Below are 25,344 nucleotides of genomic sequence, written 5' to 3' on the forward strand. Positions count from 1 at the left end.
GGGCCTAGTTGCTCCACAGCATGTGGGATCTTCCTGGACCAGGGTCCGAACCTGTGTCGCCTGCGTTGACAGGCGGATTCTTAACCACTGCGCCACCAGGGAAGTCCCGACTTGGCTTCTTAAAATGTGGCGCTGCGCTTTGCAATGTCTGGGTTCTAGTCCTGGCCTCTCCACCTCCCTCACTGGACAGATCCCAGAACTTGGTGGTGACTCAGTTTCCCCTGTCTCCGCAATGCGCACAACCTACTGTGTGCAGAATTAGGAAACTGAAGACTCCCAAGGCAGCAACTTGACACCAGGTGCCACTGTCCTGCCATTTGGGAAATCTCCAGGCTACATGGTGTCCCCATCCTGTTCCAGCCCTGCCTCTGGCCCAGACCACACTGGTCTGGGCTTGTCCACTTCCCCAGCTGTTCTAAAGGTCCTTGAGGGCAAGGCCTGGCTTCTACCCCTGTCCCTCTTAGTCTTGCCTGGGCCTGAGCCCCCAGCTGCAGCCTGGGGAGGGGTCAATCTATGTGGGTTATAGCAGCAGCTGCTGTGGAAACAACTGAGCCGTATAATCAGGCCACGTGAGCTCTGGGCCTCCCATCTGGGCTCCAGACTCCCCTCCAGCCAGACCCAAGAGCCTTTGCAGGAAGGGCACCTGGCTCCTCCATGTCCAGCCTGGATGGGGCTGCTGTACCTTTTAGCTGGGTGAGGGGTATGTTTTTGGGTATATTTAGGCTCGAGCACACTCAGATGTTGAATCGTGAAAAGGTTGGAAGCCCTGAAGTTTGGGTCATTGGCTGTTCTTTCGAAGGATGTTGTCATCAGAGACTTCTGGACTCAGAGGTTTCAATCAGTGGATATTGAGATCATAGCTTTAGAACTGCAGATGCGGAAGGGGACCTCAGAGGTCACCAGCCAACCCCTTCTCTAATGACTTGCTGGGTCTCCTCCTGAGGAGGGCCTGGGCCTTGTCTGGCTTAGGCTGAAATCAGGGGCCTAGCAATATGCCATAGTCACAGGAGCTCAATAAACACAGCCGACTTGAATGGCAAGCAAAGACATCGCATCGATGGACGTTTATTTCCAACCCAAGAGACAGAGCTTACTGGTGTGGATGGAGCTGGCTGGCTGGGCTCAGGCTCTCACCAGCTGGGTGACCTGGGGTGAGGTAGTTCACCTTTCTGAACTGTGTCTCCTCGGTAGCTTGAGAATAATAGCATCTACCTGATGGGTTGTGAGGGTTAAATAAATTAATTTGTAAACTACTTAGGACAGTGCCTGGCCCTGTTTATTATTCAGCCTGCGAAGTCAGTAACGGAAAGACCTTTTAACCCCCATTCCTGCTCAGTTTCCCCCTAAATGTGTCCTGCAGCCTGGGGTCAATGGCATTTATTGTCATGTACTTCAGCACATCCTCCAGTGAGGTTGGTGTCATGTGGTTTTATTTATTTTAAAATTAATTAATTTTTGGCTGTGTTGGGTCTTCGTTGCTGCAGGCGGGCTTTCTCTAGTTGCGACGAGCGGGGGCTACTCTTCGTGGCGGTGCACTGGCCTCTCATTGCAGTGACTTCTCTTGTTGCGGAGCACGGGCTCTAGGCGCGCCAACTTCAGCAGTTGTGGCATGTGGGCTCAGTAGTTGTGGTACACGGGCTTAGTTGCTCTGCAGCATGTGGGATCTTCCCGGACCAGGGCTTGAACCCGTGTGCCCTGCATTGGCAGGGGGATTCTTAACCACTGCGCCACGAGGGAAGCCCTCGTGTGGTTTTATAGGTGAGCAGACCCAGGCTCCTGGCCCAGGTCCCTAGCCGGCTAAGTGGTAGAGGCCAAGTTAGAAAGCAGATCTGACAGGCTCCAAAGCATCCATGTGCTCTCCTGCTGTACCAGATGGCACTGCCTGAAGACTCTAGAAATGCTGGTCCCTGTCCGCCCCCCCCCCCCGCCCCCCCCTTAATCCCTGCGGCTGCTTTGGGGGGCCCAGAGGCTTCATTGCAGATTGTCTGCCAAAACCCGCAACGGTCTGGGAAACGTCTGCTGCTCAAGCTCCAGCAGGATGTGGGCAGGGAGGCCAGTGGCTGGCACTGAGGCAGTGGTAGCAGGGGTCAGCTGTGGGGCCGCGGGACTGAACAGGAACATCCCACTTCAGACACTTGAGAAATTGTTTGTGGCCGTATCACTGCTGCCCTGCAAGGGGAGGCTTCTGCCCAGAGCAGTTAGGCATGTGCTGTCACTTCTGGGGCTCCGAAAACTTCCTTGCCTTCTCCTCCAGCCAAAAGGACTTACTGGGGAACCCCAAGTGGGGCTGAGGCACGGGGACTCCACCGCAATCCTGACAGCCCTGGAGGGCGTGTGCCCTTAACCCGGGCCCCAGAGGACGGCAGCTAATGGGGGTGGGGTGGGGTGGGGGTGCGATGTGCAGTCAGGGTGGCTACCTCATAGGACTCCTGGTCACACCTGGGCCCTAACATATGCCCTCAAGCACTTTATAAGCTCCCTGAGCCTCGGTTTCCCATTTTCACAGGGCAGCTGGAGGGAGGGGCTGCGTGCTGGCGGCCTAGAGCAGCGCTGGGCTAGAGCCGGCTCCCCTCTTATCTGCCTTGCTGGGCCCGTGTCCCCGCCAGGAGGCCCGCGGAGAATGGGGGCAGGGGCATCAAGAGGACTGCAGGGACAGGCTCCCCAGGCGAGCGGTGGCTTCTGTTTCTCTTGGCTGCTATGAACAGACGAGCCCAGTGTGCTGTGGTTATTTAAAAAAAAAACCAAAAAACAAAAAAAAGAGCTGCTGCCTTCAGCCACACAAATAGAAGTGGAAGTGTGCCTTCAAGGCCTGGGAAGTCCCACTGCTCCTGGCGTGGGCGGGGGTGGGGGTGACCCTTGCAGAGACAGAGAACACTCCTGCGTGTACCCCCTTCCAGCCTGAGGTCTCCAGGGGCTCTGGACCTGTGTCTGGATTGACATGCAGTATTTGGGGGATGCCTCCTCCAGGTGGTGAAAGCAAAGGGTCCCCTCCTCTGATCAGACATCCCCTCTAGCCCCTCAGACAGGTGCGGGCTCCTGCGGCAGCTCCCGTGTGCATCTCCCTCCCAGCTCTCAGCGGTCATGCTCCTGGCTCAAGGGTCCCGTGCCAGGCTGTGAGCTCTGAGGACAGGGCTGTGCCGGGCACAGGTGCTGCTCAAGAGGCACTTGCAGGACAGACAGGCAGACAGCTGGATGGGTGGCCTAGGAACAGGGAAAGGTGGTCAGAAAGACTGAAGGGATCTCCCTGTCCCTGTGACATCTGGGTCACTCCAAGCCGACTGGGGGACCCTTTTGCCCAAGGACTCTTCAGAAGGCCTCTGAGGGGCCTTACAGCTCACTGGGTCCCTCCCACCTTTTCAAACAAGGAACCTAAAGGCCAGAGAAGGAAGCACCTTGTTCAAAGTCTCACAGCAAGCTAGAGGCCCCACTGGAAGAGGCCCAGGCTCCCAGCCGGCAGGCACAGGCTCACGCAACCTGTAGAGTGCGTGCCCCTGAGGGTGCTTCTGGGACCCCAGGGGTACGCCACAGGGAAGAGGGTTTTGTTTCATTTAAAGGAAGAAGCTTCCAACAAGAGATTATCTTTCGGAGACATCACAAGGGTTTAGGCAGAGTCCTGCCTGGCGGGCAGGGAGGGGAACAGGAAGGAGGCCACGTGGCTGAGAGGTCAGGGTGTCTGGGGGCCTGGATGCAGGATGGTGGTCACACTGTGGGGGCAGCGGGGAACTGGATATGCTGGCTCTGAGGCCTTGCTCCCTCTCCTGTGCCCTTGACAGCACGGCCCACGTCGAGGAGCTCTTGCCGCGCACTTCCAAGGGTCGGCCTGGCACAGAGAAGGGCCCTCATTTGCAGAACTGAAAAGAGCACGCAGGCTAGGCTGGCCTCCAGCACTTCTCAACAGCATCTATGTAAAGGTGTTCAGCGCCCAAGTTCACACTGCGAAAAACTAGATTAGACAAAGGGAAATTGATATCTTAAATGCAGAACTTCCACCGTCTGCTAGAAGGGAAAGGGCGGGCAGCCTTCCCCAGATGTCTGTGAGCAGGAACCCTCCCCAGCAGAGCGCAGAGGGCACGGAGGGCGGGCTCCCCACCACAGAGCAAGCCCTGGACTAGCTCCTTCTGGCTCTGCTCCGTGCTGGTTGGCTCCCTCACCCGCTAGCCTCTAAGCCACTCCCCAGCCTCCCAGTTAGAGAAACACTGATAACCCGGTGGGGACGTGCAGGGTCCGTGGGCCTCTCCGGAAACAAGCTGGAGCTGGCACCCTGCTCCCTGGGAGTAGCCTCTGGGGAGAGGGAGCAGCTGAGGCGCGGGCCTCGGTGGGTGCTGCGCCGCAGCTGTGCTTTGGGGGCTGAGTGCAGCAAGAGGAAGTTGTGAGTGGCCAGGGGCCTCCCCCTCAGCGTCTGCAGCAGCTGGGGCTCCTGGCAGGCCCGAGCAGCCGCTCGCTTCCAGCCGGGACGGCTCTGCGCCCACCACAGCCCTGGGTCCTCTCTGGTGACTCAGCAGTGGCCACAGGCCCCTGAGCTGGGCCTCTTCCGGTACAGGGACTGGGAGTGGTGAGCAGAGGAACCGTGGCCTGATCTCCAAGGAGAGGCAGAGGGGTCTGCGGGGCAGCCCCGGGGTCCTCCCACTCTTGGACCCCTCCTGACTCCCTCTACCTCAGAAGGACCACGAGAGCTGCTGGTCCAGGAAAAACGACGTTTTATTTCCATAAATACTCCTGCTCTCACTCACACACTGACCCCACTTCTGCCCATGGACAGACGGATGGACAAAACCCAATGAATGAAAGAGACACACTGAGAACTCCAGTGCAGGACATCCCTTGGCCAGGGGCCTGGGAGCCCCCAGCTGGGGCCACCTGTCTCTCCCACAGTCCCCCCGGAGGCCTGACAGCAAAGGGGCCAGGAGAGTGGAGTGAGACCCCCAGGAGGAGTGGGGGAGAGGTGGGGCTCCCCTCACTGGGCCCCCTGAGACGGTGACCACAGGGCCACGCAGAGAGAAACGCTAAGAGAGTCAAACCACACACCCGAGAGTGCAAAGAGCTGGGGGTGCAGGCGTCACGCCCCCCAGTCACCCGGTTCCTATGGAGGAGGCCTGAGCTGGTCCCGGCTCCAGCACGGCCCCAAGTTATGGCTGGGCCTTCCCATAAGGCATAAGAGACAGGCAGGGATGACCCCTCCCCAGGCTGGGGTCGGGGCTGGGCCTGAGGTCCTGGCCCTTGCCCGACAGCCATGCTTCTCCCCCACGACCCCAAGTCCTTCCGGGGCCCGTGTGCAGCACTTCCCTGCTCCAGCCTCCCACCTGTGACGAAGGTCCCCACCAGTGCAAACCGAGGCCTAGCCTCCTGCTGGGTTTGGCTCAGCAGGGGAGAGGGCAAGGAAGGAGGGGGCCACAGTGGGGAGGGGAGAAGCACCAGACCCAGGGGAATATGGCCGTGGGAACCCAGGCTCAGTGGTGGCCAGTCCCGTTGCCCCTCCTCTCCCCAGCCCCTCTCTGTTCTAGAGGCTCCCCCAGGTCTCCGGTGGGGGGAACTGATCCACGTCCCCCATCTCGTTGTAGGTCTGGTCGCCCATGGTGAACAGCAGCTTGTAGCGGAGACGAACCTTCTCCTGAGGCAGACATGGTGAAGGCAGAAGGGTCGGACGGGGAAAAGAGGCTGCCCCACCCCACAGCGGTGCCCTGGCACAGCTGGGCCCCTCACCTTCTGGGGGTTGGCAAGGAGCAGGACCTGGGTGATGGCTGAGGGGTGGACGATGGGGTTGAATGCTGGCAGCTCTGTGCCTGAGGGCGGCTGCAGCTTCACCTTCATGATCTGCGGACAGGAGGGCAGGATGGGGCACAGCTAGCCCTGGCTTCTCGTCCCCAGTCCCTGGGGAACAAGGCCCAGCCTCCTGCCAGCTGCTCCTCTGGGGGCCCTTCTACCCCCAACCCCCCAAGAAGAGAGAGACAGAGACACGGAGACAGAGACCCTACCCCTGCCCTGGAGAGCTGGCTCCCCATCCAGCCCCAAGTCACCCTGCCTTGAGGAGGGGGGGGTCTGCCCATTGTCACCTTGGGGACAGCTGACTGGAAAACAATGTTGCGGATGGGCTGGGGGGCGGTGCTCAGCATGGAAACCACCACCACCAGCACATCGGAGCGCCCGGGCAGTGGGTCTCGGGCGAAGTGGAAGAGGACCCGGAAGCCATGTTGGTCATACACGGTCACCGGCAAGATGCTGCCTGGCAGAGGAGAAGGGGAGAGGGCGATGGCGGGGGTGGGGGGTGGGTGCCAAGCCTGAGCCCAAGCACATCCGACCAGCTCCCCACACCCGGCTGACCCCGGGCACTCGCCGCTCTGCTGGGGATGAAGGAACAGACCCAGACCCAGGCTGTCGCCTTGACCCTGGGCAGCAGTGCAGTCAGGGGCACAGTCCGGGGCTCAGACAGGCAGGTGGGCTTCCAGTGTGACGTGAAGGCAGAATGCCCACCCTGGAACTGCGTCCCAACCAGGCTCCTGAAGTGCTGGGCGGCTGCTCCCCGAGCGCTCGAGTGCAGGGCTGTGCCTGCTTCACTCGTGCTCTCACTGTGTGACCCTGGCTCAGCCACTCTGCTTCTGTGAGCTCAGGGTCCTCCATACTGCTAAGACGGTGGCGCCACTACCTGGCTCCTGGGGACACCAAGGGGGTGACACCCTCGTCACAGTGAGCTCACAAGATGGACAGCGCCGTCTTCATCAGTCTGCTCACAGCCTGGTGCCGTGAGCGGCCCTTTTGCTCCCAGGCAGAAGCCTAGGCTTGGCCCTCAATCTTTATCCTGTTTTGGTTTTATGATCTTGGGGAGTCCCACAAACCTCCCCTGTCCTGGCCCTGCCTTCCCGGGGAGGGGCGCAGGGGCCATCCATGAGAAGTCCTCTTGCCTGGGTCACCCTGGAGTTGAGAACGCAGTTTTTTGACACTCTGGGACCAGTGAGAAAACTGAGTCCTGGCAAGAGGAAGGGTCTTGCCCAGAGGCCCCGCTGAGTCGGGCAGGGCTGGGAGGGGAGCCCTGCCTTCCCGCTGGCTGCCCCAGATCCAGCTCCTGACAGCAGGCAAGGCGGGTGGGGCCGCGAGCTGACCCAGCCCAGCCAGTACCCGCCGTGCCCTCGCCCTACTCACTGGGTTTGATGGACTCCAGAGGCACAGTGATGTTGGCCAGCGAGAGCTCCGTTGGTGTGGGCTGCCGCAGGGGCCCAGGGGCCTCGGGGGACACGGTGTGGAGGAGGCTGGTGGCGCCGGAGCTGGACAAGCTGCAGCTGCTTTTATTCTGCAGGTCCCGGAGTGTGAGCCGGGGGGCTGGCTGCTGCTTCTCCCTTATTGGGGGGTGGTGCATTGAGAGGTGAAGCTTTGGTGGCCAAGAGACGAGGGGCACAGGAAACGCTGGGCTTCCCGGCTGTCCCTGACGGCTGGCTCAGACGCCCCCCGTCTCTCTGGCCTTGGTCTCCTCACCTTGGAGCGGGCAGCTCTTGCCCACCCCACCCACTCGGGGTCAATGCCCTCGTCCCTGGCAGCCCTCTGGGCCTTCAGTCTTTGTCAGGTGCTGGCAGGCCAGGCCTAGGGGAAGGCGTGAGTGGGGCACGGTCCCCTCTCTCTCATACCCTCCACGCCCTGTTGGATGGGCCCTGCACCTGCTGTGGTCACTGCTGTGCCCCTCGAGCCCAGGACAGCACTTGGCACCCGGTGGTGCTCCGGCAGTGCTGCTCACGGGGACAAAGCAGCACCGGGCCTCTCCCTGATGGGCCTGGGGCAGGGGCAGGGTCCGGGCAGGGCGTGCCCTCACCACCGCACTTGCTGGGACTCTGGGGGCAGCGACTGCTGCAGGAGGGTCTTCCCCAGGAGGTCCAAGTCATCCAGGCCACTGCTCGTGGGCAGGGACGTCTGCGCCGGGGGCCGACTGTCCACGTTGGGGGCCGGAGCGGGGTGGGGGGGCTCCGTGCCATCAGACGACTGTTGGGCATACAAAGGATGCGGGTGGGTGAGGCTGTGCTGAGAAGGTGTCAGGTCACCTGGCACTGCCCTGAGGCCCCTGCCCCTCCCGGCAGGAGACATCTGGGGAAGCAGCAGCAGGGGTGTGGACAACATTCCCGCCAGCCTGCGCCCCTCTCACCCCAGGGCCATCGGTGGGCCAGGCCTGGTCTGGGATTCTACTCGAGAAACCATCCCGTTCCAGGGACCTCGGAGTCACCCTCAAGAGAAAAGGAACGGGGAACCCCCATCTCAACCCAAGAGAAACCCAAGGCTGAGACATGCAGGGAAAAGCGCTGTGAGGGGAGGCCCGTCCACCTTCCCCCATCCTGGGATGGGTGCCTCCGCCCCCGGGGCCACCCCTTCCCCCAGCCCTCCTGCCCACCCGTCCCTTCACTGCCCCTCAGGCTGCCTGTCCCAGCTGCTCTGACCCTGGGATGGGCCCCTCCTACCTGGAAGCTGTTCCACCCAGCACCATCCAATCCTGGGCCTGAAGTGGGTGTGGGGTCGCTTAGGCCTGCAGGGAAACAAGACCGAGGTAAAGCAGCTGGATTTGTGAGCAGAGGCAAGAGAGCCGGGGCGACTATGTGCTGAGTCAGGGTTCCCTGATTGCTACCCTCCCCCTGCACCCCCTCCTCCGAGAGGCTCAGCTCGAAGGGGACACGCCCCCTTCCCCCCCAGAGGGAACCAGCCGCAGAGCAGAAGTGGAAACCAAAGACCCCAAGAGCCCATTCCCTGGGCCGAAACACACTTCCTCTCTTGCCACTCAGAAGCCAACTCAACTACTGAGGTCAGGACTTTAACCTTCGTTCATTATCGGGCAGCTGGGAGCCGGTGTGTGTGTGTGTGTGTGTAGAGGGCGTGGGAGTGTGTGGGTGTGGGTGTGTAGAGAGCGTGGGAGTATATGTGTGTGTGTGTGTGTGTGTGTGTGTGTGTGTGTGTGTGTGTGTGTGTAGAGGGCGTGGGAGACACCACGTGAGGTCCATAAACTCAGATCCAGGCAGGCAGGGGTCAGCACCCTGTGCCCATCCAACCTGGAGGGACACCCTCTGAGCATCACAAGGGCACTGCGGTGCAGTGAACAGGGCCCTGGGCCCAGGCCCGGCCCAGAATCTGAGCAACCGGGGGCAAGGTGCCGGCTGGGCCGCAGGGTCCGAGCACACCACGTGGATGGCCTGGGCAGACTCTAAAGGCCCTGTCTGCCCTGGCACGTGCCAAGGCTGGCTGACTGGTGCAAAGGAGGGCGGTGGCCCTGCTGGAAGGGGCCTGCTCATCATCCGCTGGTCGGTAGAGGGCAACAGGTCACCAGCCAGTTTGATCTCTGCCCGCCCTGAAGCACACCCCCAGCCAAGTTCACCCTGGTTTTTAAAGAGAAGCCAAGTTATCCTGTTTGTAGCAAAGCCTGAATAAGTGAGGTCCAGCCTGACAGGCAAGGGTGAGGCATGGGAGGCTGCAACTGCTGGGTCTCCACCTCTGGACACGCCTCTCTGAGGCCAGGGACAACACAGTGGAGGCTAACAGCCCCGGGTCAGGCACTGCAGACATGAGTCTCAATCCTCACACAGCCTTACAAGGTTCTCATGCCTTCTTTAGAGATGAGGAAACGGGTGCTCAGAGGAGCTAAGTAACCTGCCCACAGTCACACAACTGGAAAGCGATAGAGTCTGGACTTGGACAGAGCAAGGCCTAATTACTGGAGCTCAGACACAGCTCTGCCACCCAGCTGTGTGACCTTGGGCTGGTGGCAACTTTCCTGTGCCTCGTCTGTAAGATGGAGACGATAGAAGCATTTGCATCAGAGGACTGTCGTCACTACCGAACACGGGACAATTCAGACGCGGTGCCTGCCCGGCGCTGGGACGCCCTCTCTGGCAGACGGGAAGTGCGTTTTGCTTACCCCACCCCTCCCCTCCCCCTTCCTGCCACAGAGAACCGTTTAGGATGAGCCCCCTTTGTGGTGCCGAGGCTTCCTCCACGCCCCCGAGCCGGGGAGCTGGGTGGCTGCTGCCCTGCCACTGCTGGTTCTGGTTCCCACATTTTCTTTGCTTTGAGTAGCAACCAGAGGAAGCTGGAGGCTCAGGGCTCCGCTGAAGCGACCTGGGGACAGGAAGTGCAAAGCACACAGCGCCTTGCTGGGGTCTGGGCCACACGCTCCCGCTGCCGTCTGGCGCAGGCTCTGCTGGGGAAGACGAGCCTGTGTGTGCTTTCTGGTCGTGGGGCCATCTTGACCTCTCAAGCGGGGCCAGGGTCCTCTCTCCCGGAGTCAGCCCTGGCTCTGAATGAAGAGGGCGCAGGTGGGTGGGACTCCTCAGGAAGCCCCCGCAACACCCTGTGGTCAGGGCCTCCTCGGGGGGTGCTGGCTGACGGGCCCGCACAGGGGAACTTGGCCTGGTCTGCTGACCCCCTTGTCTCCTGCTCGTCGCTCCGGGCCCTCACTTCCCGTTCCCGGCTGACGAGCTGAGTCAGAGCAGCTATGAGTGAGGCTTCAGGATCTGAGGGCCTCGTGCAAAGCCTGGTGCCCCGTCAGGCAAGTCACTCAGCCTTTCTAAGCCTTGCTCTGGTATCTGCAGACCAGGGACGTTGCCAGCACCGTCTTCTGGGCTGAGTGGAGGGTGGGCTAAGACACAGCAGTGCTCGGAGGCCGCGGTCAGGGGAGCCCCCGCCGGGAGCCCGGCACACCATCGCTTCTCGGAGTCCGTCCGGTGTGGTTTTCACCTCAGAACTAACTCAGGAGAACACAGTCTGACTTGGCTTCCAAGTTAGTTTCCCAACGTATCCTCCGAGACTCCCTCGACAGGGCCAGGTCTCCCTGACAGGCCCGATCACCTCTGTTTCTTCACGACTTCGGGCCATTGTGAGGAGGCTGCTCTGAGGCTCTCCTGAGGCTACGCTCTCAGGGGGCGCTGCTGCACCTGAAAGCTGCAAACTCTAAAACTGCTTGGCCGGCTGGGCGCCCTCTGCTTCTTCCCCAGGGACGAGCCTGCTCCCCACTGGCCTCTGGAGCCCCGACCCCGCCATAGTGTCTGCAGGCCTGGCCTGGGACCAGCGTGGCTCACAGAGTGCCCTGTGCTCCCGCACGGGCTTCCCTGCAGCTTCCAGAGCTCCCCACCTCTTTCTCTCAGTGGCGAGGAAATACTGACTTGCCTGGGGAGCTCCCAATTCTAGGCTCTAACCTGCTACAGGGAAATCCCTTTGTTTTCCCTCAGGCCACCAGAGCCTAGGTGTGGCTGGCTTATCAGAGGTGATGCCAGCCTTACCGTTTAAAAAAAAAAAAAAAATTTTTTTTTCTTTTTTTGGCTGCGTTGGGTCTTTGTTATTGCACGTGGGCTTTCTCTAGTTGCGACGAGCAGGGGCTACTCTTAGTTGCGGTGCGTGGGCTTCTCACTGTGGTGGCTTCTCTTGTTGTGGAGCACCGGCTCTAGGTGTGTGGGCTTCAATAGTTGTGGTGCACGGGCTTAGTTGCTCCGTGGCATATGGGATCTTCCCAGACCAGGGCTCGAACCTGTGTCCCCTGCATTGGCAGGTGGATTCTTTTTTTTTAATAAACTTATTTATTTATTTTTGGCTGCATTGGGTCTTCGTTGCTGTGCGCGGGTTTTCTCTAGTTGCGGTGAGCAGGGCCTACTCTTCGTTGTGGTGCGTGGGCTTCTCATTGTGGTGGCTTCTCTTGTTGCAGAGCATGGGCTCTAGGCGTGCCGACTTTGGTAGTTGCGGCACACGGGCTCATTAGTTGTGGCTCACGGGCTCTAGAGCGCAGGCTCAGTAGTTGTGGCGCAGGGGCTTAACTGCTCCACGGCATGTGGGATCTTCCTGGACCAGGGCTCAAACCCATGTTCCCTGAATTGGCAGGCGGATTCTTAACCACTGCGCCACCAGGGAAGTCCCACCAGCCTCACCCTTTGACTGTAGGACCTGGCACAAGCTCTTTCATTTCCCTGAGCCTCAGCTTCCTCAGCTGTGAAATGGGCCTGATGCCTCTCCCCCATCCTCCAGAGGACTCACAGGAGGAGGAGGAACACGCTGACCTGACTGCGCTCTGAAAGCTACCTCGTGTGCTGGGGGCATCACCCCCCACCTGCAGCAGAGCCTGTCCTGCTCTGGGCCCCGCCCCTTCCTCACCCAGAGACATGAGCTCATCGTCAAGTAGGGAAACTGAGGTGCTGGGCTGCTCCAGGCTGGCCTGGTCACCAGGGCGGGTGGGCGTGGCTGGGTCAGTGGTGCCCACCGGAGGGAGATCCAGACCTGAGAGGTCCAACAAGGCCGAGGTGCTCCCTGGGGTGGGAAAGGAGAGTCAGGCCAGCCTTGGGCGGAGGACACTCCGCGTCCCTGGGGTCTGGGAGCAGCGAGCTTCCCCTCCTTGGCCCCACTCCCTCTGCCCCGAATCTGCTTGCCAGGCCTCTTCTTTGGCACATGGTGTCCCTTCCTCACAGAATGTACTTCCTTCTTCCCTCTCTCTTGGCCAATTGCCTCCCATCCTTTAAGGCCCCTCTTAGACTCCGATGTTTCTGTGTAGTACCCCACCCCCACCTCTCCCAAACAGGGCCAATTCTAACCTCTCCGGGGGGGCCGTCACTTTACCCTGAGTGGAGCCCAGCCTGTAATGCTGATGTATCAAACCCTCCGTGCCCACTTCTGATAATTAAACTAAGCCTCGGGGGTGTGACCTAGCCGCACACAACAGGTGCCAGACTTGTCAAATGAAAGAAAGGCCTTCCTTCTTCTGCCTGTCCTTGCCAAACCCTCGGCTCCCTCCCCTCCGACTGCATCCAGACCTCTTCCCCCGCAGCTGCAGGCTTGGCAGACTCCACCCCCAGCTCTCTCAGCGGGGGCCTCCCCCATCTTAAGGGGCCACCAAGCTCTGTGACCAGCACCCTAGCTGGGACCCCATGGCCCTCCGACTCGGGGGCCCTCCCAGCTCTCCTGCCACCTCCTCACCAGGGATGGAGGCGGCTGTGGCATCGCCGTTGACCTCCTCGCCCCGCACCAGCTGCTTGTACAGGTTGATGACCTGGGTGAGGTTGTCGTTGGCTTGCAGGATCTCCGCTGGAACAGGCAGGAGGGGAGAGGCCAGGCTGAAAGAATGTGGGGGCCTCCGGGGGGGGGGAATGAGCACCCCACGGTCATCTCAAGCCTCGTGGGAGGGGCCCGGGGGCAGCCCACCTCGACTCCTCAGACTAAGGCCCTCTGCAACCTGCCCTCGCCCAGTCCCCTCCACGCTGCCCCGTGCTGGCCCCCGACCACACAGGCGTGCCCCGGCCTCCAGGCGGGCTCTGCTGTCTGGAGACCCCCGGATCTCTGCATGGCTTCACCCCTTCCTACTTCAGGTCTTTATCCAATTCACCTCAGGGAGGCCCTCTCTAACCCCCAGCCCGCACCACCAGTCCCGCCTCTGTTTTTCTCCACGCTCCTTACCACCGTCTGACAAACTGCCCCACTCACACCCCTGCTTTACTGTCTGTCTCATCAGGCTACAAGCTCCATGAGGACTTGGCTCTGTTTTTGATCACTGCCATACCCCCCGGGCCCAGAACAGTGCCTGGCACAAACTAGGCCCTCACTGATGTCACCTCCTGGGGGTCAAGGCTTAGACGGATCTGAGCAGCAAGCCTCTTGGGTGGGGACCAGATGCGTGGCACACGGGAGGTGCTCAGGGAACTGCTGAGGAACGGAGGCTGAGACTTTACCTAGCCTGCTGCCCGAGAGGCCCTGGCCGATGTGGTGGCACAAAAAAGGACGAGACCCTGACGTGTGGCCCTAGCAGGAGCCACGGGGTCCGGCTCTGGAAGCGCTCAGGCCTGAGGGATTTGCTCTAGGTTTCGAGCTCACCCTTACTGGGGAGGCAGTGTCTGGAGGGAGAGAGCCTCCGGTCCACCCTGGCTCTGCCACCGTTCTTATCTCTGATCTGGACAGGTCACTTCCCTCCCTGAGCCCCAGTTGTGAAATAGGGACAATTCTCCCTCCTGTGCAGCTTACGGGCAGTAAAGAAGGTGTCTGTGAAGGGGCTTGACCCAAAGGGTCTCTAAAGCACATCAGCCCCTGATCTCCGCTTCCTTCTTCCTCAAAGTGGAGAAACCCAAGGTCACTGCTGGAGAAGGGGGCCCCCTGGTGGCACCTCCTTCCAACTGCAGCTCACCTAAGGCCTCGTCATTGTCCTCCGTGTCGCTGGCCAGTCGGAAGAGTGTGGGCCGCAAGCGCTCACAGCGCTGGTACAGTTCCTGGGGGCAGCAGGGCGGGCAGGTCAGGGCCGGCGGGGGCCCTGCAGTGCGTGGGGGTGGGTGGGGGCGGGCGCACCTTCATGAGGTCCTCGCTGCTTTGGGCAGCCGCGCCGCCCTGGCTGTGGTTCATCACCATCTCCGTCAGCAGCCTCACGTTGCTGTTCACCTCCTCGATGGCGCTCACCCGCCTTGAGATCTTCTCCATTCGCTTCTGGTCCTGGGGAGGCATTGGCAAACGGCCCCGGAGCACCTGAGTCAGGCCTGGACCTGAGCCAGGCTCTGTCCCACACCACCCTCTGCTGGGTGTGAGATCAGCCCCTGCTAAGGGCCCTTCGGGCCCAGGACAGGGCACTCTGGTCCAAGAAGCCCTTGATCAACCCTGTGTTCACTTTCTCTCCTCTTGCCAACGCCCCCTGGACCCAAGCCTCTGCACGAGTCCATCAGAACCTCTAGGGGTGGCCCAGGATTCTGGGTTTCCAACACACTCACCAGCTGATTCTGGAGGGCTGGGAGCTAGATTTACACCTGTGGTTCTACATAACCCTCCCCCTCTCTGTATTTGTCCCTTGAAAGGAGGTTCAGTACTTGAGAGTGAAAGGGGACCTTAGCGGTCACAAAGTACAACTGAGAAACTAGTGCCGTGACCCCCTTGAAAGGCCGCTGCAGCAGTGACCCTGCCATCCCTCTCCCACTCTGCTCACCATGCATGCTCCTCCCTTGTGGAATGAAAGGTGGGCTTGTGCTGTGCCGTCTGATACAATCGCCCTCCTCGAGAAGAGCTGCCCTTTCTCTGGGCTGTCAGAGCACACAGCTTGCCCTAAGACAGCCAAGAGTGTCTGCCCTTTGGGTCTCTGGACTGCACTTTTTTGATGACATACCCTTATCAATAAAAAAGATTTCAGCATGCACCCACAACACAGGTATACATACTTATAAAATACATGTATATTATTCTCTCTATATGTATATGTATGTAAAATGTACTATACTTTGAACATAGTAAGGCCTAATTTCCCTCTAACTTTTACAGAAGAGGTCTTCAGCCTCACAGAAGCCAATGCAGGTCGGCTTGGCTGCTGGGAAATTCTTCCTTCCACACGCTGCTCCTGGCTCTGCCTGCAGGGCCCCCGGACTCGGTCAGCTCTTTCTCTGCTGTCACAGCCCTGTAGCTGGGCCACTACACACACGTACACACGACCTCCCTCAGTGGCTCAGCTCAACGTCCCATCCCGCCACCTCCTTGCACTCTGGCCTTGGCCATCACCTCCTGCACCATCTCCTTGATGAGTTTGTTGGCTGCTCGGAGGTCCTCGGGGTGGGAGCTCTTCAGCAGGCGGGCCAGCATCTGTGGAGACAGAGGGACATGGCTGTGACGGCAGTCCCTGGGCCTGGGGTCCCGTGCTGGCTCCTTTTCCTGGTGGTAGGATGTGAATAAGTTACTAAGCTCTCCATGGGATGGCAAGGATCTGACACCTTACAGGGTGGCCGTGGGACAAGTGACACACTGCACGTAAGTGCTCTCCGCAGCGCCGGCAGAAATAAGCTTTCCAGAAATGGTGCGAAACATTACTATTGCTAGAGAATTCTTCTAGAAGGATGTACAGGAAACTCAACCTTTACCCCCTGGGACTAGACCGGGTAGAAGAGGAGCTTTTACTTTTTATCCTACCCCTGTGCTGTTTAAGTTCTTGCCCATGACCACATGCTTCTTTAAGAAAAAGCTAGTAAAATCATTGTTGAGAAGGTCACAGACATAAAGACAGGCAAGCTCCTTCCTGATCAACCTATGAAATGCCCTCAAACCAAGCCCAGGGCCACCAGCCTCAGGCCTGCATTTACTAAGTGAAGGGCACTGCGTGGGCAGCACTCAGCATGTGTAAGGGCTCAACACCCAGCGCCCGTCACCCACCACGGCGGTCGTGCTCAGCGCAGCCTCTGCTCCAGGGACAGGGCCGCCAGAGGCTGGAACCCACTGACCCCCAGTGGGCCTGGAGTCCTCATCTGGCCCTCCCTGAAGCCTCACCTTGGATTTCTCCTCGTCTTCAAAGATCACATTCTTGGGCCGCGGTGGAGGAAGGGGAAAGGTGGCATCATCTGGAAGCTTGGGGTCGGCCTTCACAATCCCTGCAGTGGACGGCGGTGGGGAGACCGTCTCAGGGTCTGGGGCGGAGGGGAGAGGGGGATGGGGGCAGGCAAGGGTAGGATGGAAGGTGGAGGGCAGGCTTTCTCCAGCATGCTGGCGCTGCACTTTGGGGGGTCAGGGCCTGCTCCTGAACTACCATGCCAAATAGTGTGTGTGCGGGGTCGGGGGCAGTTAGAAACCTGTATTTTGAGGCCGTACCATGGGGACCAGTCTCTGACTCAACCCCATCTTTTCCCCATCCAAGCTGGCCTCAGGCAGAACCATAAAGAGGCCCCACTGGCTCTATGTTCTTGAGAAGTTAAAGGGCAGACCTAGGACCTTGCTGCCAGAGCCCCAGGGAGGAGGTGGTCACACCCCACCTCTGGTGCCTCACCCTGCTTCTTCAGCATCTGGTAGGCCTCTGCGATCTTCACCTCCTCAGGGAGGCCGACCGTCCAGCTGTAGAGAAGCTCCAAGATCTTGTTCTTCACCTTCTCCGACGTCCGAGAGCCCAGGTACTTCGGGGATGGAAGGGAGAGGCGGCTTTGACATTGCCCGGCCCCACTCACTGTAGTCCCAACCCCAGCCTAAACCTGGCTGCGTCCCCAGGACTCCTTCAGAAACCGCAGCCTACGCGACCCTCCCACCTGACCAGCCTGAGCTCACCTCCTGGCCCTGCTGCTGCCCACTAGCTGTGCGAGCCCTGGGTGTCCCAGTGCCCCACCTGTTGAGTGGGGATGACAGCAGCAGCGCCATGCTGGGGAAGCAAAGCTGACACAGATAAGGCCCGGAGCCCGGCGCCTGCTCTCGGCCAGCTCGTGGAAACCTTAACTGTGACCTCAGGAAGGAGGAGCCACCAGGCTCCGGGCTGACCAGGGAAGGAGCAGGTGTGGAACCGCTCGGCCCTGGGCTCCATTCAGTCTCCCAGCAGCAAACTCGGCAGAGGGAACCGGCTCTCACTCCGGTCATCTCCTGAGAAGAGCTGCTGGGTCATTCAGCTGCTCTGGTCAAGGGATGCATCTGAGCAACGATGGGCGAAGAGGTGGGCTCTCACCCAAGGGGCATCAAACATGTTCCTGCCCTAGGGGAGGACTCCTCAGGCCCATCAGAGGCTCTGTCACTCAGGTTTGGGGCCTCAGCATCCAAGGCCTCAAGGAGGCCACTCTTGTGAGGTGGAGACAGGGAGACCCTCCACTAGACACCTAGGTGGGGTGCCGTGGCCAGGTCTGCAGGGAGAGACCTCAGAGCCCGAGCAGTCCGCGCTGGGGAGGCTGTTCTGTGTTCAGTGCACTCATTCCTCCCTAAGCGCCAGGCAGCTCCGGAGCTGGCCGGCCACCAGGCAGCCTGGAAGCGTTCTTCCTGGAAACCCAGCCGTCCCGGGCTCAGGTGTGAAGGGAACCCTGAGAAAGGGTCTGTGTTTGTGTCGGGTCAGGATGAGGCCAGTCAGTCACCCCTCCTCAACCGCCATCTGACAGCGCAGGTCTGAGCGTGCGCTGGGAGCACCCACCTTGGGAGACACGACCTTGATGAGCTCGTTGAGGAAGCGGAACTTGCCCACCTCGTCGTGGAACCTCTTGCCGCAGCTCTTCATGCATGTTTCCAGCACCTGGGGGGGGTGGTGTGAGGTGCGGGGACCCCCAGGGAGGATCAGAGGAGGTACCCTCCCTCCCACGCCTCAGCCAGGGCCCAGAAGCCCAGGGACCGGCAGTGAGAAGGGGGAAGATGACTCTTGAGAAAAAGAGGATTCTGAAGTTCGGAGACCCCCTGAGATTGGTCACCGCCCGCTGGGGGACAGGGTTGGGCCACCCCGAGAGCCTGGCAATGCCCAACTCGCAGCACCGGCTTAGCCCCTCCATGGCTTGGCCATGTCTGAGGACCACTTGCAAATTACTTTCTTACTATTTTCCTTCGATGATTTTTTGAAACGTAAATAGGCACCATCAAACTCAGCCTTATCCTAAGCTAGATGTATGTGAAATCAGAGGACTAATGTGTATTTCAGGGGAAAAAAACCCCACCCAAACCCTAACATGTTAAAACAAATACATAACTATTAAAAGGAAAACTGTTTATCTACCACCGTCTAAAATCAGCTTTGCTCTATGGTTTGTTGCTATCTGACCCATGCTTGGGGGCCACAACTGTGCACCCCCTGCTCTTCTGCTACTGGCTCAGCTTTGAAACCTCTGGCCTGAGCCCAGCTGTCACCCCTTGCACCCCTGTGCTGTCCTGTGCCTGGAGGCCATCGATGGGCTGGCCCGGCCCGGCCCCGTAATGCATCTATAAACACGAAGATTCCTGGATGCATATACTATAGGGGTTCTGGTCGGCGGGTCTGGGGTGGGGCCCTGATTCAGCCTCCCGAAGGTCTGAGGCGCAGCTGGAGCTGGGAATCCCTAGCCCAAACAACCTAGGGCTTCCCCCCCACAAGAAGCCTAACTGTGCAGGGTCTGGGGTGGGAGGCCAGCCCACTGTTTCACTGGTTGCCATGGGACCCTCAGGGGCTGGGCCACACCCCCATTCAAGGCCATCTGGGCACAACTCCCTTGGGCTCTAAAGAAGAACTTGGGGGCTTCCCTGGTGGCGCAGTGGTTAAGAATCTGCCTGCCAATGCAGGGGACACAGGTTTGAGCCCTGGTCCGGGAAGATCCCACATGCCGCAGAGCAACTAAGCCCGTGCACCACAACTACTGAGCCTGAGCTCTAGAGCCTGCGAGCCACAACTACTGAGCCTGCGTGCCACAACTACTGAAGCCTGCGTGCCTAGAGCCCGAGCTCTACAACAAGAGAAGCCATTGCAATGAGAAGCCCACGCACCATAACGAAGAGTAGCCCCCGTTCACCACAACTAGGGAAAGCCCGCGTGCAGCAACGAAGACCCAACAATGAAGAGCCAATGCAGCCAAAAATAAATAAATAAATAAACTTATTAAAAAAAAAAAAAGAAGAACCTGTTGGGACCCCAAAAACCTCAGTCTTGGCCCCCCCGGTGCCACCCACATGGTCAGGGGACAGATGGCACCGTGCTTCCCCTTCTCCTCACCGTCAGGGCCTGGATCGCCTCCCACTCCTGCGGGGACTGGATCTTGTGGGCCAACAGCCGGGTGGCAAGTGGAGGCCTGGGTGAGAGGAACAGCAGAGAGCCAGACTAGCCACAGAGCCCCGGGCACCCCAGGGAGGGCGGCCACCCTTCCCCGCTGGAACTGCAGCCGGCAGCGGCTTCTCCAGGACACATGCGAAGGTCCAGCTCCCTCTCCGGATGGGGCTGGAGACTGTGGCACCAGAGGGCAGGACCAGGTAGGGAGCGCAGGCCGGGACCTTTGAAAGGCGCGAGCTCAGCCTGTCGGCCGGCTTTACTGAGAACTGTGACCTGCCGTGCCCTTGGCTTGCCATAGGGACAAGTACGGAGAGATGGCCACAGCCTTCAAGGGCCCAGCCTGGGAGCAGAACATGACAATGTGCACAGAATATTCTGCTGGGAGAAGTCACGGTGGCAATGGTGACATCATCTACCAGATCACGAAAGACCTGTCACCAGTGACAGTAACAGCTAACACATACGGAGCACTTACGGTGTGCGAGGCACCTCACGTCCATTTTCCTGCCTAACCTCCATAAGAGCCCCCCGAGGTAGGCAGCACTATCACCTCCACTTTACAGTCTCAGAAATGGGGGCTCAGAGGCATCTAGTTACTCGTCCAGGCGACTCAGTTAACAGAAGGGATAGGACTGTCACCTGAGCAGCTGGACTGGGGAGCACACACGTCACGCTGTCTGCACGGCATCCCAGGTGGAGCGTCTATGCTAATGGGGTGCGGCGGAAGCGAAGCACACTGAGCTGTGCTCCCCAAACTTCAGTGCCACCTGGGGAGCCTGCTAACAACGTCCCCGCCAAGCTCCCTGCCGGGCAGTCTAGCCCGAGTCTGGGTGCAGCCCACAAATGGACATTTTTGACAAACACACCGGGTGATCCTAATGCACGTGGTTCTGATTCTTCCTTGAGCAAAGGGCCTGCTGGCCCCTCCCAGCTGGGGAGCACGCAGTTCTCTGGGAGGCCCTCCCCAACAAAGCATGGGTGCGGGTCAGGCGGCCCTGGGCTTCATCAAGCCCGGGACTACCTCCTCCTCTCTACGAGATCTTGGGGCAACTGCTGAGCCCCCCGAGCCTCGGTTTCTTCACCTTTAAGATGGGTCCAGCAAGGCCCACCTCAGAGGGTGGCACACAGTGGCACTGAGTACAAAGTGCGCGCTGCCATTGTTAATTTGGGAGCACTTCAGAATGGAAACTGGGTCTCAAGTCATCCTCGTCTCTGCCCAAGGCCAGGGTCTGGAGTGCGCGTGGCAGGTCCTGAGTGTGTGAGTGAAAGACGGGGAAGCCACCTACCCCTCAAAGTCCTCGCTGAGCTGCTCGCAGAAGCCGTTGATGCTGGCCCAGTGCAGCTCCTTGTTCAGGGGGTTTGTGGCTCTGTCTGGAGGAGAGAGGGCCAGTGGCCTGGTGAAGGGATCCCTGCCTCTCCCACTCCCTGCCCTGGCGTATGGCTGAGCATGCGAAAAGGCCTCCCCTGGACTCCCTGCTCCGACGGCCCCAAGATCCCAGCGCTGACGTCTGTCAAGTCAACGCACAGAGGAGCTGCTGTCTGCGGGCTTCTTCTTGCAGCTTCTCCCCGAAGGGCCCCGCGTCCAGAGACTGTGCTCAGCGGTCGTTCCCCTCCCGCACTGCCCCAACCCCTGCTGCTGTACGCCTGTCTGCACCTCCTCTGATTCTGCTCCTGAAGTGTCCCCATAATTCTCACAGAATTTACTCTCAGAGGAGATCCAGAGGTAAGGGAAAAAAGCAGTAGTTCCAACCTCAAGGAGCTTTGCAGCTGGGAAGTGGGCCAAGGTCAGCTAGGTTCTCAATAGAATGTGACAGAGGGAGGCAAAGGAGCCGTGGGAACCGGTAACTGGAGGAGGGGACTCAGGGGAGCCGGGAGCCTGGAGCCAGGGCAGGCTGCCTGGAAGAGGCAACACAAGAAGCACTGGAGGGACTTAACCAGGCTGGGGATGATGTGCCTCGGAACAGCTCAAGGGTTGCGGGTGAGAAGAGCTGTGGATAACAGCTCAGGGCAGGGCATGGGGGACCTTGGGAAGGAGTGCGGCTCAGGTATCGCTTCCTTCTTCCCTAACAGCGCCACCTGCCCGGGGCAGCACTGCCGAGGCAGCTCTCTGCTGTGTCCCCCAGACCCGACCTTCATCATGGGTCCAAGTCTGCTATTGCACCGCATCCCAGCCACTTCTGCACACGTCCGTAAATGCACACCCAGTAAATGAGTGAATGGATGCGGGCTCAGCTGCAGGCAGGCAGGGGGAGGTTCTGGGGGAATCCGAATCCAGGAGTAGGTAGTGGCCAGGAAAGGGCCAACGGGAAGAGGTGGTAAACAAAGCCAGACAGTACCCCCCGACCCCCAACGCTGGTGAGACAACAGCTAAAAATAAACAACAAGGTCCTACTGTATAGCACAGGCAACTGTATTCAATATCCTGGGATAAACCACAACGGAAGAGTATAAAACGAGAATGTATATATGTGTAAAAGTGAGTCACTTTGCTGTATAGCAGCAATTAACACATTGTAAATCAACTGTATTTCAATAAAACTTTTTAAAAGCCCCCAAAATTTAGTACGTCACTTAACTTCCCCGAACCTCCATTTCCCCATCTGTAAAGCTGGAGCAAAATAAGAAGTGATTTGGGATGACAGCATACTCTATCCAGGGTAAGGCGTGGGGCAGCCAGAGCTGGATCTTCATCACCTCCCGACAGCCTATCTCCAAGCGTCACCCTGTGCTGGTCAGTTCTGCCCAAACATGAGGACAGAGCCGAGGGTGTGGAGGGCACAGCCCAGGAGGTGGGACACGGAAGGATCTGTGGTCAGGAGGAGGCTGGGGACTCGGCCTGTGACGCCTGCCTATTTGGGGCCCTGTGCTCTGGCGGGAGGCCTGGAGCCCTAGGATCCCAGTGCCTGGCAGCCAATCATTCAATTCATATTTATTCAATAAATATTCTGAGTGTGGGACCACAGCAGTGAACAAGACAAAATCCCTGCCCTCCTGGAGCTCACCGCCCAGCAAGAGAAACACTGACTACTCAGATAAACAAACAAACAGGATACTGTACACTGTTGCAGAGTGCTATAAAGAAAAACAGAGCATTAAAAAAAAACAGAAAGAAAGAAAGAAAACCAGAGCAGGGAGAAGGTATAAAGAAGTGGGGTGGGGGGCTGCTTTCTGGGAGGGCTCTCAGAGGTACAGCTGAGCAAAGATCTGAAAGAAACATTTCCTCTATGCATACAAACCTCTGCTCCAGGAGCCCTGCAGAGCCCGCCAGTCCCTGGGAGAAGTGAAGCCCCTGCTGCCCCCCCATCTACTCTGCCTCCCAGCCTCCCAGCCCCCCAGCACGGCCAGAGGCTGCTTAGAAAACTAGAATGGGGCTGGATATTGCCTACTCAATGACATCCAGCCGGGGGACCCCAAAACAGGAAGTCCCTTAGAGTGTCAGAGACACATGAGTCTGAGTGAGGACAGAGAAACTGGTTCTAGAGCCCGCTCCTAAGTCAGAAGCCAGTGAGGAAGAAGTAGTGGCATCATGACACATCTTCTCTGCATCTGGTTCAGAGCGAGGGCCTCTGGGTCCAAGGAGATCTGACCAACCTCTCTGGCCCTGGCTCCCAACTCCCAGCCCTCTTACCTCTACCCGGGGGGCGCACTTTCCCCAGCAGGCAGCAGGGTAGAACACAGAGGGAAGGAGGGAATTGTTTCACAACAGGGCATGACTCCACCCTGTCACTCTACACTGGTGACAATGTCATCAGTTACCCACCAAAAGCTACTCTTCACCTCCAGTCACTGCAAGGTAAGAGCTTACAATTTTGCTAGGGCACAAAGGGCAAGAAAAAGAGAAAACCCCATCAGCCGCGATCTATCAGAGCCTAGCCTCCTGCCAAACCTGAGGGGCCTGACTCCTGTCTGTTTTTCAGATCAGACTCTTTGGCCTCTCAGAAAATCCCCGCTGTTGCTAAACCTGACACTGTTCTGTAGCACCCACGGCTCAAGGCTTGCGGCCTGTCAGATCTGTCAGCCAGGGCCCTGCCCATCCCCCCTAAGTTACTGCTGAGACCTGGACACTTGTGGCGTTCCAGAACAGTCTCGATGGCCGCTGAGTGCTTCCTTTCCATGCCCTCCCCCACCACTGGCCAACGGACTCTGAAACATCCGTGGAGACGGTGTGCTTCTGGGACCATCCTCAGGATTCAACTCTGCACAAGACTGGCTTAAAAGGGGCTGGTCATAATCCCAAATCATGCTGCGCAGCTGCCCGGTGTGCCTGGAGTCAAGGGGCTGAGATGAAAGTAGACCCAGAGGACTCTCTGAGGCCCTGGTACAGATGTGACCTGAATGGGAGCAAAGACTTGGGAGGGAGCTGTCCCTAGTCCAGTGGGGGAAGCAAGCCATGCTCTCAGGAACGGAGTCCAGTAGTGGGTTATGAGAGCCGAGGATCTGCAGCGTGGGACATGGAGGTCAGGTAGACAGTGTGAGGGCTAGTACTCAAGCCTAAGTAGTAGGAAATCGTGTCCGAGGAGACACAGGAGGAGATGCAGGGCCCTTTGGAGGAAACTTAGCAAGGGCTAGGAAAGGAGTCTTTGGTAGGGGGTGCAAAACCTCAGGGTCTGGACTGAGAGTAGTGACAGAGAACTTGAAATCACTTCTGGAGTCTGAGACAGGACCCTCCCAAGCCTGTGGGGTTTGGGGGTTTCTCACTATGTGGCCAGAGCGCGGGGGATTCGATGGGTTAGTGGGTCCTACCTTCCAGGGCGGGGGAACGAACAAATGTGAGTTGCAAGCTCAAGAAAGGGATAGGAGAGAGTCACGCCATGCAGCGCCAGAGAGTGGAGGATTCGGGGCTCAAGGGGAGCCTGGTCCCTCGCTCCCGGGTGTGAGGTGCAGCTCTCGGGGCCGCTCGCTTGCTTCCTCCCTGAGTCCAGGGAATGACTTGGGTGTCCGCTCCGCGGAAAAGTCTGGGCCCGAGGGAGTTGGAGGCTGCTTTCTCTATCCCGGGGGTTCTGGGCGCAGAGCCGGGCGCAGCTCACTCCTCCCCGGGGGTCGCGGCCCAGGAATCGGAAGGGTGGGCGGCGCCTGCTCCCATCGCCGGTCCGCGCAGCTGGTGGGGTCCCCCTTAACCCCAGGGTCGGAGGTATGGGCTTGGGACACCGCCCCTACCGGGCCGGGGCAGGGCGTGAGGAGGGGGCGCCGCGTAACCCGCCCCCGCCGGGAAGGGGCCCGCCTAGTGCCCCCGGTTCCGGTTCCGGTCCGGCCCGCGCCCCTCCCGGACACTCACTGATTCGCGCCTCCAGAGTCTCCGGCTCCATCGCAGGCTCCATCCGCCACGGGCCCCCAGCCTCGGCACCGCCCCCCGCCCCCCGGCGCTCTCGCGGGACCTCCTCGGCACCGCCCTCCGCCGATTAAAGGGGCAACGTCCGTCCCGACGCGCGGAGAAGAGCATTCGGCACCATAGAGACGCGAACGAACTCGCCTAGAGCGCCACCTGCTCTCCCAACCCCTCCCCCAAGCGGCGTTAACATCGTGGGAGGGACTCGCCGCCTGCCTTGTTCACAGCGCTCTGGCCGGAAAGGAAGCCGAGGGACTTGGGGCTGAGGGCTGCACCATGGAAACCCTGCGGGACGCTCTAAGTCGTTCTGCGTCACGGCGATGCCTATGATAGCTTCCGGAAGAACTTTCCGCGGCCATGTTTTTGAGGGGCTCTGAGATCACTTCCGTATCCCTCAGCGGGTAGTTCCGCTTAGATGCAAAAGTGGGAGGGTCCCTTAAAACGGCAATGACGTATGTTGGCCGCTGTGAAAGTAAGACAAAGTTTGAGTGCTTACAGTGTTCCAAGTATTGTTTTAAGCACCTTTTTTTCTTTTTTACGCGGGCCTCTCACTGTTGTGGACTCTCCCGTTGCGGAGCACAGGCTCCGGACGCACAGGCTCAGC

The 25,344-nt window shown here is 59.4% G+C and overlaps 1 protein-coding gene across 3 annotated transcripts; it reads right to left on the minus strand.

The window, feature by feature from the left end:
• Window positions 1–1,622: 1,622 nt before the first annotated feature.
• Window positions 1,623–25,100, minus strand: GGA1 (golgi associated, gamma adaptin ear containing, ARF binding protein 1). 3 transcript variants are annotated; one of them, XM_032644394.1, is made up of 18 exons: window positions 24,690–25,095; window positions 20,701–20,785; window positions 19,361–19,436; window positions 17,825–17,923; window positions 16,712–16,835; window positions 16,219–16,319; window positions 15,460–15,540; window positions 14,272–14,412; window positions 14,114–14,195; window positions 12,916–13,023; window positions 12,100–12,252; window positions 8,433–8,497; window positions 7,796–7,962; window positions 7,135–7,328; window positions 6,051–6,220; window positions 5,701–5,811; window positions 3,393–5,608; window positions 1,623–3,201 (listed from the first exon to the last, which is right to left on the minus strand). In XM_032644394.1, exons 1-17 carry the CDS (start codon window positions 24,730–24,732, stop codon window positions 5,498–5,500), a joined length of 1,911 nt encoding a protein of 636 aa, XP_032500285.1. In that variant the 5' UTR covers window positions 24,733–25,095; the 3' UTR covers window positions 1,623–3,201; window positions 3,393–5,497. The 3 variants fall into 3 exon arrangements, with proteins under 3 accessions (XP_032500285.1, XP_032500286.1, XP_032500284.1); XM_032644395.1 differs by lacking the exon at window positions 12,100–12,252 and having other exon boundaries at window positions 24,690–25,097; XM_032644393.1 differs by lacking the exon at window positions 1,623–3,201 and having other exon boundaries at window positions 4,681–5,811; window positions 24,690–25,100.
• Between the last annotated feature and the right edge of the window lie 244 nt (window positions 25,101–25,344).

Source organism: Phocoena sinus, chromosome 10 (genome assembly GCF_008692025.1).
Source record: "Phocoena sinus isolate mPhoSin1 chromosome 10, mPhoSin1.pri, whole genome shotgun sequence".
In the NCBI taxonomy this organism is placed as follows: Eukaryota; Metazoa; Chordata; class Mammalia; order Artiodactyla; family Phocoenidae; genus Phocoena; species Phocoena sinus.